General features: G+C 39.8%; 1 protein-coding gene across 5 annotated transcripts in view; it reads left to right on the top strand.

Moving 5' to 3' along the window:
* The window catches only part of CSGALNACT2 (chondroitin sulfate N-acetylgalactosaminyltransferase 2), a 46,244-nt gene that overhangs the window by 509 nt on the left and 25,508 nt on the right, over positions 1-20,227 (top strand). For all 5 annotated transcript variants that reach the window (XM_054728787.1, XM_054728790.1, XM_028156903.2 and 2 more), the window contains exons 2-3: positions 16,088-17,023; positions 19,301-19,517. In XM_054728787.1, coding sequence (XP_054584762.1) covers positions 16,363-17,023; positions 19,301-19,517 — 878 coding nt within the window. In that variant the 5' untranslated portion in view covers positions 16,088-16,362. The remainder of the gene's footprint in view (positions 1-16,087; positions 17,024-19,300; positions 19,518-20,227) is intronic.

The raw sequence follows: 20,227 nt of genomic DNA, 5'->3' as shown, positions 1-20,227 counted from the left end.
TTTGTAAACGCAATCGTGTTGCTGCTATTCGTGGTGATGTTCTTGGCAGAATGAAAATTTGCCTATAAAGCAAGCTTTTGTCCTTCAGCCTGGTCCGGAGGCTCGGGTGCGACGTCTGACAGTTACCGCCGCGGAGGGCTCCGGGTCCGGGCTTAACTTCTGGGCAATGCGCGTTGCCTTTGCGTGTTGTAGTGACAGTGCTTTCGAACGCGGAGTGGGAAACCCAGGATTTTGTGACTGAGGAGGTAATGCTCATTTTGTGTCATCCCTTTGATGTTGGATTTCCAGCATTTATGGCTCAGAGAATGTGGACACCCATAAGCACAGTTTTAGTTCCAACCAGTTTGGAAATTACATTTTTTCTTACCGTTGTTTTTTTTTTTTAATTGAGGTGTAAAACACAAATGAAGTCATCAAGCGCATAAATCTTAATAGTACAGCTCGATGAATTTTTGTATGTTTATGAACTTGTAAAACCACCAGCTTGATGAAGTGATACCTACATTTATATAGAACATTTCTATCACCCCAGGAATTTCCCTCTGCTTCTTCCAAGTCAGTAATGCCCTTGCCCCCTAATCAGCATTTGGATTTCTGTCTTCATATATTAGTTTTGTCTACTTTGGGCTTCATATTAATGGAATTGTACAGTATATTACTGTGAGATTCACTCCTGATGTTTCGTGTAACATTGGTCCATTTTTTTTTCTTTTTTGCTGTGCAGTACTTGTTTGTGTGATTATATGATTACTCTTCTGTTGATGTTAAATTTGTGTTTCCAGTATTTGTATATTATGTGTTTTGAAGACTACTGTGGACATTCTTGTAAAAGTCTTGGTGAACACCTGTATGTGTTTCTGTCAGCTGTGAAATGTCTGAATCATAAGATAGGCAGAAAATTACCTTTAACATGAAGCCTTCTTAAAAAGGTAGAATTTCTTATTTTAACTTCCATAATAAAGATTGGTAAAAGGCATAACTATTATGATTTCAAAACTTAAGTGACTCATCATATTATTATTTTATTTAATCCTTGGGTTGCATATCTATGATGATCTTCTCCCAGACTGTTACTACTTCTTTAACTGTCTGTTGGAGAAGTCTGTTAGAGCTGGTGATGATCTGTCCCTGAAGCTTGTTGTATAACACTTAGGTAAGAACTATGTTACTCAAGTCGGTGGTTGTTAGGGGAAATGAAACACCAGAAAGATATGACTAAAAGTGGATTGAAGAATCATGGGATTGCACATCAAAGAACTTATTACACTGTTATTGTCATCCTACACAAGTATGGGTAGAATATATATAATTGAATTATAGGATTAGTTACAAATGTGAATTTACTACGAGAGTACAGTGATTTCTAGGGTCCTAAGATACATTGATACGTTTATCATGGGAACCAACAACAAAAATCATTAAGCATTTGTGGGAAATCGGTAACATGGAAGAGATGCCCCAGGCTGAACAAATACAAGAACTAGTCCTGAGACAATGGAGTCAATGTAAGAAACAGAAGAAACTTTAAAAGAAATATTCATGTGCTAGATTCAGAAGGATATCTTGCCATTTGAACACATACAAGCTGCCCTGAAAGTAAGCAATCAGTTCTTGAATATTAAAACATAGAAAATAGGAAAAAATAGCCATAACATCGAAAAGAGATCTAGAAGAGCCATTTTACATCTCTTAAGAGTTCCAGGAGGTAAAAGAAATGTGAAGAGGAGAAATAACCACAAAGAAAATAGAGATCATGAGAGTAGGAGTATCCAGGCAGAGTCTTGGACAGCCGAAGCCAAACAGAAAGACTCTATTACTTAGAAGACAAAGTACTGGCAAATATAAATCAACCCTTCCCTCTCTAGTCTCCATTTCTTCATCTGTGCAGTGGGGGAAGTATACCTTTTCAGAAAGCTTTTGGAAAGATGTGGCACAAATTGAGGGTTTCTGACTGTTTTAACAGCTTCTTTCCCCCAACTTCATCCCCTTGCAACTCACAATAAATGCCAGATTTCCCATTCCTACTTTATAATAGAACTAGAGGCCGGTGCACGGGGCAGGGGAGTGGGGGTCTCAGCCCAGCCTGCACCCTCTCCAATCCGGGATCCCTCAGGAGATGTCTGACTGCCAGTTTAGGCCCCCAGGATCGGGCCTATACCAGCAGTCGGACATCCCTCTCACAATCCAGGTCCACTGGCTCCTAACTGCTCACCTGCCTGGTCGCCCCTTACTGCGCCCCCTGCCAGCCTGGTCACCCCCAACTGCCCCACCCTGCCAGCCTGGTCGCCCCTAACTTCCCCCCACCCGCCACCCTGCTTGCCCCTTACTGCCCCCCATGCTGGCCTGGTTGCCCCCAACTCCGCTCCCCCCCCCCCCCCCCCGCAAGCCTGGTCGCCCCTCACTGCCCCCCCCCCTGCCAGCCTGGTCACCCCCAACTGCCCCCTCTGCCAGCCTGGTCGCCCCACACAGCCTGCTGCTCGGTCGTTTGGTCACCCCTCACTACCCCCCCTCTGCCAGCCTGGTCGCCCCACGCAGCCTGCTGCTCGGTCATTTGGTCGCCCCTCACTGACCCTCCTGCCGGCCTGGTCGCCCCACGCAGCCTGCTGCTCGGTCGTTTGGTTGCCCCTCACTGACCCCACCCCACCCCTGCCCCCTCTGCCGGCCTGGTCGCCCCACGCAGCCTGTGTGGTTGTCCGTTCAGTTGCAATGGTCGCTTAGGCTTTTTTATATATATAGATGGAACCAAAATATTGTCAAAAGGAACAAAGGAAGAAAACAAGAAAATTTCTCTGAGTAGAAGTATTTATGAATAGAAAAGACTGATACATTCTGATGAAATTTATGAACTTCATGGATAAATATACAATCTCATAAGCTTCCAAAGAGAAGCATATGGTTTCCTATAAAGGGATGAAAATCAGACTTGCAGTTAGACTTTTAATCTGGACATGGAATGTTAGATGACAGTGGTGCAGTTATCTAAGTAAAATGTGCTCATGGGACATATTTTGAACTCTGAATCTTATCCCTAACTAAACTATCATTCAGAGTGGAAGCAAAATAAGTCATTTTCATCCAGGCCCCAGGAATGCCCCAGGATGTTTACATCAAATAAAAAATAATCTAAGAAAAACAGAGGTGGAGTTCAAGAAATAGTGATCAAAGAAAAGAGTAAAACGTATTTCTCAACTCTAAGGTATTGACAACCATAAGGAAGGATTCATAAAACAGAGTAGGTATAATAAGTCTATAATTCGGAACAAACATTCAACCTGATTTTTTAAAATATTTTTTTATTGTTTAAAGTATTACATGTAATAGTACATATATCTCATTTTTCCCCCATTGACCCTCCCCCAGCCTCCTCTACCCCTGTCGCATGCCCTCATCCCACCCCCCCCAGTTGTCTTGTGTCCATTTGTTGTGCTTATATGCATGCATATAAGTCCTTTGAGCCTGATTTTTTTAAAGTTGGTTGGGAAGGTGGGAAATATAGGTAAAGGCATTTTGGAAGGCTTATCCTGAGCAAGGGAGAAGCTATAGATACTGACTAATTACGTGTTAGAATAAACTCTTTAAGGAAATATAACTCAGCATTTCCATCTCCAGGGATTCATCCTATAGATGGAATAATATGTGTGGAGAGTCATGTATATATAAGGCTATTTATACTGAAATGCGTAATCATGGCAATAGATTTGGAAGGATACACAAAAACTGGAAAGAGGAGAACTGTGCCTCTGGGATAGAAGGGAGAGGTTTCATTGTATGCCTTATATCATGTGTAACCTTTTAATCACATGGGGAACTATAAAAAATTGGGGGAAGTGTAAAAAATGTAAGACTTTAGAGCACGGGTTGCCAAACCTAGCTGGCCACTTATTTTATTATGACTTGTGACCTAAGAGTGGTTTTTACATTTTAAGTGCTTGAAAAAAAAAAAAAAAAGAGGAAGAATACTTTGTGACATGAAAATTATATGAAGTACAAGTTTCAGTGTCCATTGGACCATAACTATGCTCATTCATTTACACATCATCTATGGCTGCTTTTGTGCTACAAGATGGAGGTAAGTGAATATGATGTTTACTGTCTGACTCTACCTAAAATGTTTGCTAACCCCTGGTTAGAGGACAGGAACTGGACCTCTGTATATACAGGAATTTTGCTTATGATAAGTAACATGTCCATTTAGTGCTTGACACACAATAGATATTCAAAATATTTGTTGAATGAGGTGCTGTCTTATGATAATCATACTTTTATTTCTAAATACTTACAATTGATTCATGGACATGTTAAATAACCTATGTGTCATTTTTAATATTCATAAATTACTCAAGAAATAAAATGTAATTCCCTCCTTCACAAATATTTATGCCTCATAATGTTTTAGTTTGTTTTGTTTTTGTTTTCTGACAGTGTTCATCTTTTCCAAATAATTTTGTGACTTTGTTTTTGTTGTGTAAAAAGTAAACTCAAAACTATAAATTTAGTTTTTTAAAACTTTAATAATAATTATTCTATACAGAAAGTTTAGGAAGATTATACAGAATAGAATTTTAAAAATAAAGTATATTCAAATGGATTATTTATATTTTGCAGAAGGCCGTTGGTTACTCTTATATCAGAAGTTAGTTTGGTACACTGCAGTATATGTTATCCTGGAAATTATGTGTGAAATAAGTATTAGTAGGACCATAAAATTATGGAATCAGAGAGAGACACATCAATTGGTTGCCTCCCACACATGCCCCAACCTCGGGCCAGGCCGGGATCAAGCCCTTGACCAGAAAATCAAGCCCAAGACCCTTCAGTCCTCTGACCACCCAGTCAGACCGGCCAGGGCACTACACATATTTAAAGCATGCAGTTGGATAATTTGAATATATGTGTGCATCTGTGAAATCATCACCAAATCAAAAATGATGGACATTATCAATCAATACCAAAAGTTTCTTTGTGCCCTTTTGTAATTCCTTCTTGGTACCACCTCTTAAGCCTTACCACATCCCTACTCCCTGACTCTCCCCCCATTCCGGGCAACCACTGACTCAATCTCCTTTCTCTCACTATAAGTTACCTTACATTTTTTAGAATTTTATATAATTAGGTTTATACAGTATGTACTTGTTTGTTGTCTAGCTTCTATCACTCAGAGTAATTATTGAGTTTTACCTATGTCGAAGCATGTATCAGTAGTTTATTCCTTTTTATTGCTGAACAGTTGATAAACTTGCTCTGAACATTTGTGTATGACTCTTTATGTGGACATATGCTTTCATTTATCTTGCATAAATATCTAGGAATGGAGTGGCTTGGTTATATGGGAGGTTTATGTTTAACTTGTTAAGAAACTGTGAAAACATCTTACATTCCTGCCAGCAGTTTATGAAAAACTTCTAGTTCCTCCACGTTGTCACCAACACATCAGTCTTTAATTTTAACCATTCTAAAATTAGCCATTTTGAGTAGTGGTATCTCATTGTGGTTTAAATTTGCATTTTCCTAATGACTAATAATGTTGAGCATTTTTTGTCTGTACTTATTTGAAGTTTTTGTTCACATCTTTTGTCAATTTTAAATTGAGTTGTGTTTGTTTTGTTATCATTGTATTTTAATAGGTTTTACAATATATTTGGAATAAAAGTCCTTTATGAAATAAATGCTTTGCACATATTTTCTACAGGTCTGTGACTTGTCTTTTCATACTTTATAAAAAAATTACATTTGACATTCAGGATTATATTAGTTTCAGGGTATAGCATAGTGATTAGACATTTATATAACTTATGAAGTGTTCCCCCTGATAAGTATAGTACCCACCTGGCACCCTACATAGCTATTACAATATTATTGACTATATTCTTTATGCTATACTTTATATCCTCATGATTATTTTACAACTGCCATTTTGTACTTCTTAATCCTTTCACCTTTTTCACCCAGCCCCCAAACTTAAGTGTTCATCAGTAGATGATCAGATAAAGAAAAAGCGGTACATATATAGAACGGAATATTACTCGGCCATAAAATGAATGAAACCTTACCATTTGTGACAATATGGATAGACCTAAAGGGTATTATGCTAAGTGAAATATGTCAGACAGAGAAAGACAAATACCATATGATTTCACTTATTTGTGGAATCTAAAAAACAAAACAGTAGAGTAGATAAAGCTGAGAATCAAATCAGCGATTGGGAATATAAGGAAGCAAAATACACCCAATCCGAACAGCAAAAAGAAAAAAGAATCCAAATAAATAAAGATAGTGTAAGGAGTCTCTGGGATGACTTCAACCAATATTTGCATCGTGGAGGTGCCAGAAGGGGAAAAGAGATTAAGAAATTAAAATATATTTGAAAAAATGACAGAAAACTTCCCTAACTTGGTGAAGGAAATAGACATACAAGTTCAGGAAGCTCAGAGTCCCAAACAAGATGAACCCAAAGAAGCCCACATTAAGACACATCATAATTAAAATGGCAAAGGTTAACCACAAAGAAGAGAACCTTAAAAGCAGCAAGAGAAAAGCAGTAAATTACCTACAAGCTAGCTCCCATAAGACAGTCAGCTGATTTATCAACAGAAACTTTGCAAGCCAAAAGGGAGTGACAAGCCCTGGCCGGTTTGACCCAGTGGATAGAGCGTCGGCCTGTGGACTGAAGGGTCCCAGGTTCGATTCCGGTCAAGGACTTGTACCTTGCTTTCAGGCACATCCCCAGTAGGAGGTGTGCAGGAGGCAGCTGATCGATGTTTCTTTCTCATCGATGTTTCTAACTCTCTATCTCTCTCCCTTCCTCTCTGTAAAAAATGAATAAAATATATATATTTTTTCAAATTAAAAAAAAAGGGAGTGACAAGAAATATTCAAAGTGATGAAAAGCAAAGACCTATAATGCAAAGCCATCAATTAAAATGAAAGAACAGATAAAGAGCTTCCCAGACAAGAAAAAGCTAAATGAGTTCATCACCATCAAACCAGTATTATATGAAATGTTAAAGGTTCTTCTTTACAAAGAAAAAGAGAAAAAATATGAACAATAAAACAGCAATAAATACATATCTATCAACAATTGAATCTAAAAACCAAAATAAATAGCAAGCAGAACAGAAACAAACTCATAGATACAGAGAATTTTTTGATGGATGCCAGATAGGAGGGGGGTTGGGAGATGGCTAAAAAAGGTGAAGGGATTAAGAAGTACAAATTGGTTGTTATGGAATAGTCATGGGGATGTAAAGTACAGCTTAGGGAATACAGTCGGTAATATTCTAATAACTGTATCGTGTGAGATTTATCAGGATGATCATTTAGTAAGTTATTTTTAATCACTGGGGTGTACACCTAAAACTAATACAATAATATGAATCAATTGTAATTGAAAATTAAAAATATTTTTAAAAGATTTGTTAGGCAGGACCAGAGCCATGTTTAGTCTAGAGATAAGACCTTTTTGAATACTCTACCCATTTCCCTATGAATTTGGGAGGTTTTCCAGTCTGTCTGGTGGGTCCGTGCACTATTCCTGGCCCTATATGAGTGCTGAGTTCTATGTCCTCTAATTTTTTGTGTGGTTCTGTCCTTAGCATCAGTTTCTTCACATGACTGCACTTATGAGTGTGCTCTGCTGAATTCCCAAATACTGTCCTCTTCAGATCTCTGGAGTTCTCTCTCTCTGCAGATCTCACCTCTCAGATTATATCCTTTGAACCTAATTGCCTTGATCTGCCCAGACTGTCAGTTCCATCTCATCAACTTAAGGAGTCTGTTGGGCTCTGTTCAGGTTTTGCTGCCTGTGCTATGGCCTGGAGACTAAGGCAGTAAGGTGGGCAACTCTTTCTTGTTTCTCCAAGGGATCACTCTCTTTTATTACCAGTATTCAGTATCTTGAAACCACTGTTTCATATTTGGAGGTTTGTTTGTTTGTTTGTTTTTTGTTATTTCAAGTGTGAGAGTAAATCTGGTCCCTGTTACTCCATCTGGGCTATAAGAGAAAGTCTCTGTAGTCTGTTTTAGAGAGTAAGAATTGATGGCTTCTAAGGTTTTTTGCAACTCTGAGATCTTTGATTTTGTATTCCATATCTTGAACAGCTTATTTTTTTTATCTCCACAGTATATCCCATTCTCTTCTCAGAACACTTAACTATCTGCAGTTTATGCTTAGAAGTTTGCTTGGGATTAAATCTGTGCTATGAGTGAACCTTATTTATGATAGCAACACATTGCATAGAATGATGGCAACCAAGATATAACAGCAAAATGTATAAATACAGTTCTGTAGCGATCATATATATGTATAATTGCAACACAAAACTTACTGCTATATGTAATATATACTGATATTTCCTATTCTGTTTCAATGAAAAATAAACCTTTGGTATGACCCATTAATGGGTTATATCTCACAGTTTAAAATACATTGTCTATATAAAGAAAAAAAACTAGGAGGTATCATATTGAAAAAAGGTAGATGTACTTAGTTTACATTAGTTCTGTTATCAAGTTTCACTTCAAAACAGTTTGAGTATAATATACTTAAATATGTATAACTTTATTAATTTATATAAGATTGTTTCCATATTTTTAGTTTTAGTCTTTTCCATAATAAATGGGCTAGTAATAACTTATAAATATTAAAAAGATACCACAGAATTTTATTTTTTAATTAATGAAATTTGAGTGGTGTCTTATGCTAAGAATTAGGGTTTTAAGGCATGGTCAAGTCATCCTATCTAATAAAAGAGTAATATGCAAATTAACCATCACTCCGCTATACCCACCAGCCACGCCCACCAGCCAATCAGGCGCGATTATGCAAATTGACCCAACCAAGATGGCTGCAGCCACTGAGCGAGCAGGAGGGAGGCTTGGGTTTCCCCGGTGATAGAGGAAGCCAAGCTTTCCGCACACCCTGGCCAGCCCAGGCCTCCGCTTAAGGCTACAAAGTTTCAATTATAGAAGATAAATCCTAACAAAAATGGCAGCAGCCATGGAGCTGGAGAGAGCAGGCTAGGGTTGCCCCCGGTGACGGAGGAAGCCAAGCTTTCCGCACACCCTGGCTGGCCTAGGCCTCCACTCCAGGCTACAGAGTTTCAATTGTAGAAGGTGAATTAACCCCAACAGAAATGGCTGCTGGCCACGGAGCAAGCAGAAGGCTTGGCTCCGCTCCAGGCTACAAAGTTTCAATTGTAGAAGATAAATATATCCCAGATACCAGGGCCTCCGCTTGGGTTGCCGGGGGGCATGGCCGGCCTGCAAACCACCACAGGCCCCTCGCCCAGGCCGCCCCACACCCCAAGGGAACCCCCACCCTGATCCGGGACACCCTTCAGGGCAATCCAGCTAGCCCCCACCCATGCACCAGGCCTCTACCCTATCTAATAAAAGAGTAATATGCAGATTGACCATCACTCCAACACACAAGATCAAGATAGCTGCCCCCGTGTGGTCAAAGATCCTGCCCCCATGTGGACACAAGATGGCCACCACAAGAAGGGCCAGCAGGGGAGGGCAGTTAGGGATGACCAGGCCAGCAGAGGAGGGAAGTTGGGGGCAAACAGGCTGGCAGGGGAGCAGTTAGACATCAGTCAGGCTGGCAGGGGAGTGGTTAGGGGGTGATCAGGCTGGCAGGCAGAAGTGGTTAGGGGCAATCAGGAAGGCAGGCAGGTGAGCATTTGGGAGCCAGCAGTCCTGGATTGTGAGAGGGATCCCAGATTGGAGAGGGTGTAGGCTGGGCTGAGGGACACACTCCCCCCTCCCCCACCGGGCCTCTAGTAGAACTAATAATAGCTTTGCATCCTTATTTTTTGTTTGTTTTGTTTGTTTGTTTATAAGTAGTGGAAGGGATGGGGAGAGACAGCAAGAGAGAAATATTGAAGTGAGAGAGACAGATCCATTAGTTGCCTCCTATATGCTCCAGACCAGGGCCTGGGATGGAGCCTGCAACCAAGGAATCAAACCTGGGACCCTTCAGTCCATGGGCCGATGCTCTATCCACTCAGCCAAACCAGCTAGGGCTGCAGTTTCTTTTATGCACTTGAGAAATTAAAGAGAGGACTTAACCAAAGATTGGAGAGAGCAAGGTGGGGATTGGATTATAGGTTAGTTAATAAGATTCTGTGCTCTCTTGAGGATTAATACACCTTTCAAAGGGTATTACTTCTTCTGGTATTTCAAAGATGTGTTAACCTAGATGCACAAGAGCAATGGACAGGGCTAGCTTAAAACCTTTCACTAAAGAAGTTCCAAGCCTGGGGCATGACTAACCCACTATAACCTGCCCAGGTAAAAATTTATGATCAGGTCACTGTGTAGGGTTACTTTCTATAGAACCCCCCCTTTTTTTCATTCACAGTTTCCCCTTTTGGTAATAAATCAACATGATGAATGCATTGATGACTCACTTTTTGGTCAGATAATGTGTTCTCACAGTGCTAGGAAGGCTCACTCCTAGAAAGTCTCAGTATTGACTTCATCTTGTGAACCACTGGGGATGGGGCAATACTGGAACCATATGATCTGAGCTGAGGCCAAATTTTCCCCAAAAAAGAAAAGGGCAGATAAATAGAAGACAGGTCTCATGGTCTTCATTAGGAAAAAAACACTCTGGATCATTTCTGTCTTATGACTATCATGATTCAAGTTTTGCCTTCTGTCTCATTTTTCTGTATTTGACATCTAATATAACAATTACATAAATCATGAAAAGAGTGTTAACAGTTATCTTATACATGTTCAGTAATCATAAACAGTTGGACTATGTAGAAAAACCCAAAGAACAAATAACTTATTATGACAGTCAAACAAAATGGATTCTGAGTTCAGTATCAGGTTTGTCGATGTCTTGGGATAGCTGTCTAGTTCTGATATCAGCAGTTTCTCACCCTAGAGGGCTTTGATGACCGAGATAAGTGGAAATGAGTATCAGAGATGGGGTGGATGTCCATTTGTGGTTAGGTGCCTGATAAGGCCCCTTCTAATGGGGTTGAAGAGTATCTTTTATTTGATGTCCTTTTCAATAATCAAAATTTTAAAGTCTTTGTCTCCTGGGAGTTCACTGTGAAAGGACGCAGTTACCAACTTGGCATTGTCTTGAAGTGACTCTATCAAACCTTGGCGATAGTATAAGATACCTCCTTTCAGTAATGACAGCCTATAAGTTTCTTCATCTAAGTTCAGCTTAAATGTATTGTGATGCATGAAGGAATGCAAAAACTGAAAAATGGGAAGCCAGAGAGCAGGGAAAAACCAAGCAGCTGTGTTGAGTTTTCCATAGCCCTAACTCTTCATATTTTTCCCTCTGATTTTCCCTTGCAATTTAACATAAAAGACAAGTCTTTTGACATATTTCATAGGCCCTTCTGGAACACTGCAAGTTATTTCTGTCTATATTGAGACTTTTAACCCTTAAAACCTCAATTTCTAATTAAAACATCAATTTCTAATGGAAAGCATTCTTTAACTGGACATTTTATAACCTCTGAAAACATTTTTCATAGACATAAAAGTCAGTTATTAACAATGACTTATTTTTGTAAAACCCAGGCAAAATAAAGACATTATGTTTTATTTGAAGCAGTAAACTTAAGCAAGTTTTTCTTTACTAAGGATTAACCTTAGATCATGTATACTTGAAAAGCATTTGAGTTAGTTTCTATATTTCTGAGAATTTTAGAATACCCAATTCTCGGAAGTGGTTGGCTTTAAATTAATTTTAACAATACCATCCAGAGGTAGAAAATTATCTCACATTTATAACATACATATATGTAGACACATACAGATAGACATAAAGAAAGAACAGTTGGATCTAAATTCTGTTTAGGAGGCATTTACAATTCATATCTGTCCTTGGCAAGTCAAGTTCCAAATGACCTTCTCCCTTTTAAAATAAGGACAGCCATTGATTGATTGATTTAGTAAAATACATTTTTATTGATTTCAGAGAAGAAGGGGAGAGGGAAAGAGAGATTGAAACAGCAATGACGAGAGAGGATCATTGATCGGCTGTAAGCCATTTTTAATACCACAAAAAATTGTGTTGACACCTAAACGACATCATAGGTGATCTATTTATTTATATCCTCTTTTTGAAGATTCAAGAGACCAATTAAATATGATTTTTATTCATTCTGCCTAATTTTATAGCCAGCTATTCCTAAATGTGCATGCAGAAAGTCGTTTAGAAGTATCAGAGGATCCTCATTTTGGCCATCTTAGTTGTAAATGGGAGGCTGACATGGTGGACCTTGTTGACCTGGGTGGCATGATTTCCCAAGTTAATTTTGAGATCTGTAGAGTGTGAACAAAGTTCTAGGGAAAACCAACCCTTACATGCATGTCTCCAGACGAGCTAATTGCAGTGGCTATCTTTATAGGACTGCTTTATACCCTAGAGAAATTGTTTTCTCTGGAAACCCCACAAAGATTCTTTGTCACCTAAGAATACTCAAACAAGGGCCAGAAAGAGCTTATCAAATGCAGCAAGAATAGCGGTGCTTTCCAAGACAGGGCCCCTCTCTCAGGTCCCACTCTTTCAGGGTGAACCCATTTCAAGGCTCTCTGTCCTCCCCGGGCTCCTGCGTGCTTCTCTGGGATTGGCTGCACTACCTCACTGGCACCTTCTCTGCCTCTCTGGATTCGGTGGTCTGAAGCAACTGTTATTGGGTTGGGGAGCAAGTGTCCTTTCTCTCTCAGAGCTGAAGAGAGCTCAGTCTCTCATTTAATTAGCAGAGATTTTGTTCAGACTGTCAGTAAGCAATCCAATCAAAAAGCTGAAATTACTAGTAAAAGCAGCAACCCAATTTTTTTCCCCTCTCCCCAAGTTATCTCAACCATTATCCACCTCAAGGATTTTCTAAAAACAGTTCAAATAAAGCCATAGCCTGCTACTTAAAGCAAGGAGGCCCAGGATTCACCCAAGTTCACTTGATACAAAGTGTAGAGTCTGTGGGGTACAATGAGCCCTTGCTTTACCTAGTACCGGTCCAGGGCCACAGGATGGTCCTGGGTGGGCTTCTTCGGAATCCTGTCACACTATGCCAAGTAAATGCCAATGTAAGAAATGTCCAAACCTGTAGAGAATTTTTATAAGAGTTTATTTGAGCCAAACTGACGGCATATGCCAGGGAGTAAGATCTCATACGCTCCCTAGATAATTTCTTAATACCAAAATTTTTTTCTATCTGTTTTCTACATCATTTACAATTAAACAAAATTTATAATCTATAAAGTAGATGCTGTCATAGTAAAGCTCAGCCCACTTATAAATACATTTTATGTGGAAATCTAAATATATGTATATATAATTGTAACACAAAACTATATGTGACAAATACTGCTATTTCAGTGGTGAATTAAATTTTTCAAGCTACTTCATTATCATTTGGTTAACTAAAACAATAAATGGCTAAGGGTACCCATTGTTTGTGGTCTATTAACCATAAGAAGTTTGAATCTATCCTACATTTTATACATATACTAGAGGCCCAGTGCACGAAATTCGTGCACTTGGCGGGGGTGTCCCTCAGCCCAGCCTGCACCCTCTTGCAGTCCGGGAGCCCTCGGTCAGTCGGACATCCTTAGCGCTGCTGCAGAGGCGGGAGCGGCTCCCGCCACTGCTGCTGTGCTCGCCAGCCATGAGCCCAGCTTCTGGCTGAGTGGTGCTCCCCCTGTGGGAGCGCACTGACCACCAGGGGTCAGCTTCTGCTTTGAGCGTCTGCCCCCTGGGGGTCAGTGCACATCATAGCAACCGGTCTTTCTGCCGTTCAGTCAATTTGCATATTAGCCTTTTATTATATAGGACTAGAGGCCCGGTACATAAAAATTCATGCACTGGAGGGGGGTTCCTCAGCCTGGCCTGCCCCCTCTCACAGTCTGGGAGCCCTCAGGGGCAGGAGGTGACCCGGCGATCAGGGGAAAGCGATGCCCCCATCACACCTGCCATCCAAGGCTTGCCTGCGTCTTGGGCCAGCCCTGAGCAGCTGTGCAGCCACCATCCGAGACTTGCCTGAGCCTCAGGCGTCAGCTGGGCAGCCAACATCCGAGGCTTGCCTGCGCCTCGGGCTGGCTCTGGGCAGCTGGGCAGCCACCATCCAAGGCTTGCCTGTGCCTCGGGCCGGCCTTGGGCAGCTGGGGGACTGAGGGGACTGGGGACTCTGGAGGCAGGCACGCGGCACGGCCGGGCCTGCTGAGGGGACTGGGCACTACCATCTTGTGGCTGTGGGCACCACCATCTTTGAGGGCGTGGCATTCAATTAGCATATTCCCTCCTTATTGGCCGTGGGCGCTGCCATCTTTGTAAGGGTGTGACAGTCAATTAGCATATTCCCTCTTTATTAGATAGGATGTTCCACAAAAAGCACACAATGCAGCATCTTTCACAGAAAGCATCCAGGCTTTCCTAATCAGTAAGAAAGTGACTAGGACTCATGTTCCTGGTGATCTTCCATAGGTCCTGCTGCACTGGTAGAGAACATCTGTTAAAAGCCTACTGTTTACTGTTACATATCCTTCTTGACAAACACTTCATTAGAATGGAAGTTCTCTCTGGGGCAGAGGCCTCCCCTGTCTCCTGACTGCTAAGTTTAACCATATCTACTTCTAGAGCTAAGAATTCTTTGTTCAGAGAGAAACACGGGAGAGTTCACACAACTGGTTGTGGTATGGATGGTACCATGTAATTTTGTAAATTTATAAAAGGTGTGTTTTTTTTCTGCAAAAAAAAAAAAAAAACAACACATTAAAATGTTCATGTTTTTTCTTTATATAGACTCTAAGCCTTTCTAGAAGTGTAGGAAATCTGTTTGCTCTGAAAGAATTATGTGATCTAATGCTCAAATAATCTACTGGAGGATTTTGGATGTAAAAATGTTTTTTAATATGTTTTTCAGATGTCTGTGACCTTTTGAAATTGTTTTTCCCTCCACTTAATTTTAAGGCTCTTACATTGATTTGAATCATAGAAATTAATGAAGTAAAATTCTTGAATTGAATAAACCAAAAGAACCTAAGTCTTCCTAGCAAGCCATTATTAATATAACAAAAAAACAATTTCTGGAAACTCAATACCCAAATTGTGATATATAATAGGTGGGGAATGGTGTGTTGATTAAAATACTATATTAATATAGAGCTACATGCAATTTAATCTATAATAATAAAAGTGTTATATGCTAATTAGACTGGACAGCTAAACGATCTTCCGACGTCCTCCCGGAAGAAGCTGCAGTGGCTGGGGCTGAGGCAGAGTCAGTTAGGGGTGATCAGGCAGGCAGGCAGAGGTGGTTAGGGGTGATAAGGCAGGCAGGCAAGCAGTTAGGGGCGATCAGGCAGACAGGCAGAGAGGTTAGGGGTGATCAGGCAGGCAGACGAGTGGTTAGGGGTGATCAGGCAGGCAGACGAGTGGTTAGGGGCGATCAGGCAGGCAGACGAGCAGTTAGGGGCATCAGGCAGGCAGGCAGAGTGGTTAGGGGCGATCAAGCAGGTAGGCAGAGTGGTTAGGGGTGATCAGGCAGTCAGGCGAGCAGTTAGAAGCATCAGGCAGGCAGGCAGAGTGGTTAGGGATGATCAGGCAGGCAGAGGCGGTTAGGGATGATCAGGCAGGCAGGCGAGCAGTTAGGGGTGATCAGGCAGGCAGGCAGGGGAGCGGTTAGGAGCCAGCGATCCCGGATTGCACCTAAACCAGCAGTTGGACATCCTCTGAGGGGTCCCAGATTACGAGAGGGTGCAGGCCAGGCTAAGGGACCCCCCACCACCACCACCACCCACGCACGAATTTCGTGCACCAGGCCTCTAGTGTCCAAATAGAGAACAGTAGAATCTATTAACACAAACTATGCTAAACATAATTTTAATGTTTCTTTAATTCATTACTCTGGTTAGGAGTATTACATGTCATATTTTTGTGTTTTATAAAATATTTTTCCTAATAATTTCTTCCACAATTTACTAATATTCTAAATTGTATTAATACCTCTCATGGTGTTCAACATATAGTTGTCACATAAATTTACTGAGGCTGCCAACAATTGATATACTTAAGGAAACAAAATTCTGATTGATTCTGATCTGTTTCTTTCAGAAAGGTCACCACCCATATAATGGAATTTTATCTGATTCTGTAGATCAGATTTCTTCATTCTGGATATCGCGGTAACAATATAGGAAGTATGCATAACTTCTCATTTCTACAAGTAGGCTTGAGTGCTGAAGGAAGAAATTTTTTAAGCTACAGAAGAATTCATTTTGGTACCTTTTATGGAATCCTGATTTTGTTTTGAATTTTTTGATAACCTTTTACTAAAGGTATGAACACTCAAAGAACTTATCTCATTGGGCAAGTCCACATTAATAAGAATGTCTAGAAGAGGATTGATTCTTCAGACCCGGACCCACTGGTTGCTGTTGGGGCTTGCTTTACTCTGCAGTTTGGTACTATTTTTGTATCTTCTGGAATGTGCCCCACAGACTGATGGAAATGCATCTCTTCCCGGGGTCATTGGAGAAAATTATGGTAAAGAGTATTATCAAGCCCTACTACAGGAGCAAGAAGAACATTATCAAACCAGGGCAACCAGTCTGAAACGCCAAATTGCCCAACTAAAACAAGAATTACAAGAAATGAGTGAGAAGATGAGATCATTACAAGAAAGAAAGAATGTAGGGGCTAATGGCATAGGCTATCAAGGCCACAAAGAACAAGCACCTAGTGATCTTTTAGAGTTTCTTCATTCCCAGATTGACAAAGCTGAAGTTAGCGTAGGAGCCAAACTACCTAGTGAGTATGGGGTCATTCCCTTTGAAAGTTTTACCTTAATGAAAGTATTCCAATTGGAAATGGGTCTCACTCGCCATCCTGAGGAAAAGCCAGTTAGAAAAGACAAGAGAGATGAATTGGTGGAAGTTATTGAAGCTGGCTTGGAGGTCATTAATAATCCTGATGAAGATGATGAACAGGAAGATGAGGATGGTCCCCTTGGAGAGAAACTGATATTTAATGAGAATGACTTCATAGAAGGTAATGTGAAAAATAGTTATGTTAGTATGACAAAATGCTATTATTGTATGCTGGTAAATCAGTCATTTTCCACAGTATTAAAACATTTAAGTGTTTACCCACAGCATTCCACCAAGAGTTTGAAGTGGCTTTTTGAAAAAAGTTATCATATGATTGTAATAAAGTAGAGAATAAGAACTAGGGAAATAGAATAAACCTAAGCTTATACAGAAGACTGCTACCCAAGCTGAAAACTCTTAGGACTGTTTCTGTATTAATGTGTGTATATATTTGCATTCCTCTCTTATCTGGTTTTGTTCCTTCCTTATATTTTTTTAACAATGTATGAACTAAGGCTCAATATTTAAAAACCATTTGATAAAGTAATGAAAAAAACTAATTTTGTAGATTAGTGTGTTATTCTCTATTTTGGAGGGAGGAGAGAAGATATGTGAGAACATAAAGGAGGCATACATGGATTTAATACACATGTTTGGCATTTGGAAAAGTATTTTCCTAATACAAACTGCAGAAAGGGCATGGGGTTTTTATATATCAAGATGGGACATGACTCAAAAGTTGAGGAACACTGCTGTGAATTTGAGATATTTGTTGATTGATATAAACAGGAATAATTACAGATCCCCGCTCATCTCCATCTTAATATTCTGTGCTGGATATTTAATTACAGTCTTAAAACCATTTTAGATATAAATCTTACTCTTTGCTTGACTCTAAACAGTGTAGTGATTTTGACCCTGAATCAGCATGGATGTCACTTGCTATACTGTAATGTAATACCTTGAGACCTTTGGAGGCCATCAGAGAGAGCATTATACTTTTCTGGCATTTCAACTGTCTTCTCCCTGTTGCCACCTCTTTTTTCTGCTGTCACTTCCTGCCATTTTCAGTGGGTTGCTTCTCTCAAAATTCTTCCAGTTTTTCTACAAGCTCAGCTATTTGTCTTTTCACTCTGTTTGTAGGTTATAGCAGAATTGAAAGCTGCTGAGAAAGATAACTACGTTAACGTGTAAAATGTCTTCACATTTGCCTGAAAAGAAAGGAACCAATGCCAGTTTTATATTCTGCTTATAACTTTCCTTGGATTCTGTCACTTACAAGATTTTTCTGTGTGTGGAGTATATTTTGTCCCTCGTTTTTCCTCCACTGTGATACTCCCCTCACCAAAAAATAATTACTGACAACTGAGCAATTCCTATTCCTCTTTCCATACTTCAGCTTAGAAGACACTTCTGGGAAGTCATCTCCAACCTGCAAGTCTAAGATAACAGTGCTTCCTGTGTGCGCTTGTAACCTCTGCCTGTGTCCCCTCTCATAGTTCTTGTCTTAGGGTATTGCTCATTTCCTGATTTGTGGTTCCTGCTTGACTGTAAGCCTCAGGAAGAGTGGGAACGGTCTATCTCCGTTTTATTCCCAGACACTGACAGTGACTCACACATCTGTACGTCTAACCTTTCTCCTCAGTGTCACACTTAAAAATCAGCCCAGTAGACTTCCATGTTTTTCTCCCAAAGGCATCCAAGTCACCATGTTTAAATCTATACTAATGTTTTCTTTGTCTGACTTTACTGTATTCAGTGTGTGTGTGTGTGTGTGTGTGTGTGTGTGTGCGCGCGCACATGTGTGTATCACTATATTATTATTTCTTTATTTTTCTGTCTCCGTCACTAAACTGACCCTTACTCAAAACTGGGACCATGTAGCCCTCTTTATACCACCAGTGATTGACACAAAGGCATTCAATTTATTTTTGTTGAGTTGAACCAAGCAATAGAAATTTGAACTCTCAGGTCTAGAATTTAATATTGCTAGAAGTAATTTCTTTCTTTTCATCAGATGGTCAATAGGCTTTACTATTTAAAAATTCATATGTAAAAAGGAATCATTGTCAGGTTAAGCATATGTTATAGATTTAACCTCTCCTTTTATAAATAAACTAGAGGCCCAGTGCACAAAATTCGTGCACAGGTAGGGTCCCTAGTGGCTGCCGGCTGCTGGCAGCCAGGGGTTCCGCACCACCCCCTGGTTGGTGGTCAGCGCACATCATAGCGAGCAATTGAACTCCCGGTCAGTCAAACTCCCGAGGGGACACTTTGCATATTAGGCTTATATATATATATAGATAGTTGTGGGGATAAATAGTGGGATAAATATTTTCACAAACAGATAAAAACCCTACAGATCTGGTTTCATACTTTTGATCTTTGAATAAAATCAGTATTCACATTGAATGTATAAACTTTGACATGGAGACATCTTTGTCCCTCTTTCCTTTAGGTTATTACCGCACCGAGAGAGATAAGGGCACACAGTATGAACTCTTTTTTAAGAAAGCAGACCTTATGGAATATAGACATGTGACCCTCTTCCGCCCTTTTGGACCTCTCATGAAAGTGAAGAGCGAAATGATTGACATTACTAGATCAGTTATTAACATAATTGTGCCACTTGCTGAAAGAACTGAAGCATTTGTGCAGTTTATGCAGAACTTCAGGTAACTCTCAGGGCTTAATGATTTGGCTTAGTGTGCCTGAAAAAAAAGAATTACACTTCACTTATTTATCTTCACTGAGTATGATTACTTGGAATTACAGGATAATTTTATAGGCTTTAGGCAACTTTACTTTGTTATATTCTCTTTTTTTTTTAAAAGCATGTATAGCTTATTGTGTTTTTGACAATTTGAACTGTGAAGTAAATTGAGGGTGACAACTATGAGAAACTAAATTTGATGACCCTTATAAATGTGTGTGAATTCATGTTAGGACAAGTTGAATTTTTAAAAATAACTATTGAGGCATAATTTCCATACAATAAAATCCACATATTTTAGGTATATGGGTTTCATGACTTTTGACAAATGTATACTACCTTCCCAATCAAAATATAGAACATTGCTATCTCCTCAGAAAATTCCCTTAAGGACAATTTGAATTTTAAAATTAAAATAAAATTTAAAAATACAAACATTTAACTAAAAATGGGAGAAAGTTATTCTATGTTGGGAAGCAGAGGCTAACAATTTTTAAAAGAATTTTTTGCCACTTAATTTGGATATTTTAAAATGCTGAAGTGTTCATAGATAACTACATATTAGAATAACTATCTGGAGAGTTTTGCTTTTTTATTCTGACAATTGTCATGTTTTAAATACTGTAATATGCTAGTTTTGATGCTTTGTATACCCAGTCTTTATACTCATTG

This window comes from Eptesicus fuscus, chromosome 17 (assembly GCF_027574615.1).
Source record: "Eptesicus fuscus isolate TK198812 chromosome 17, DD_ASM_mEF_20220401, whole genome shotgun sequence".
Lineage (NCBI taxonomy): Eukaryota > Metazoa > Chordata > Mammalia > Chiroptera > Vespertilionidae > Eptesicus > Eptesicus fuscus.
Note: the sequence above shows the minus strand (reverse complement) of the source record. Positions and strands in the feature narration are given on the sequence as shown.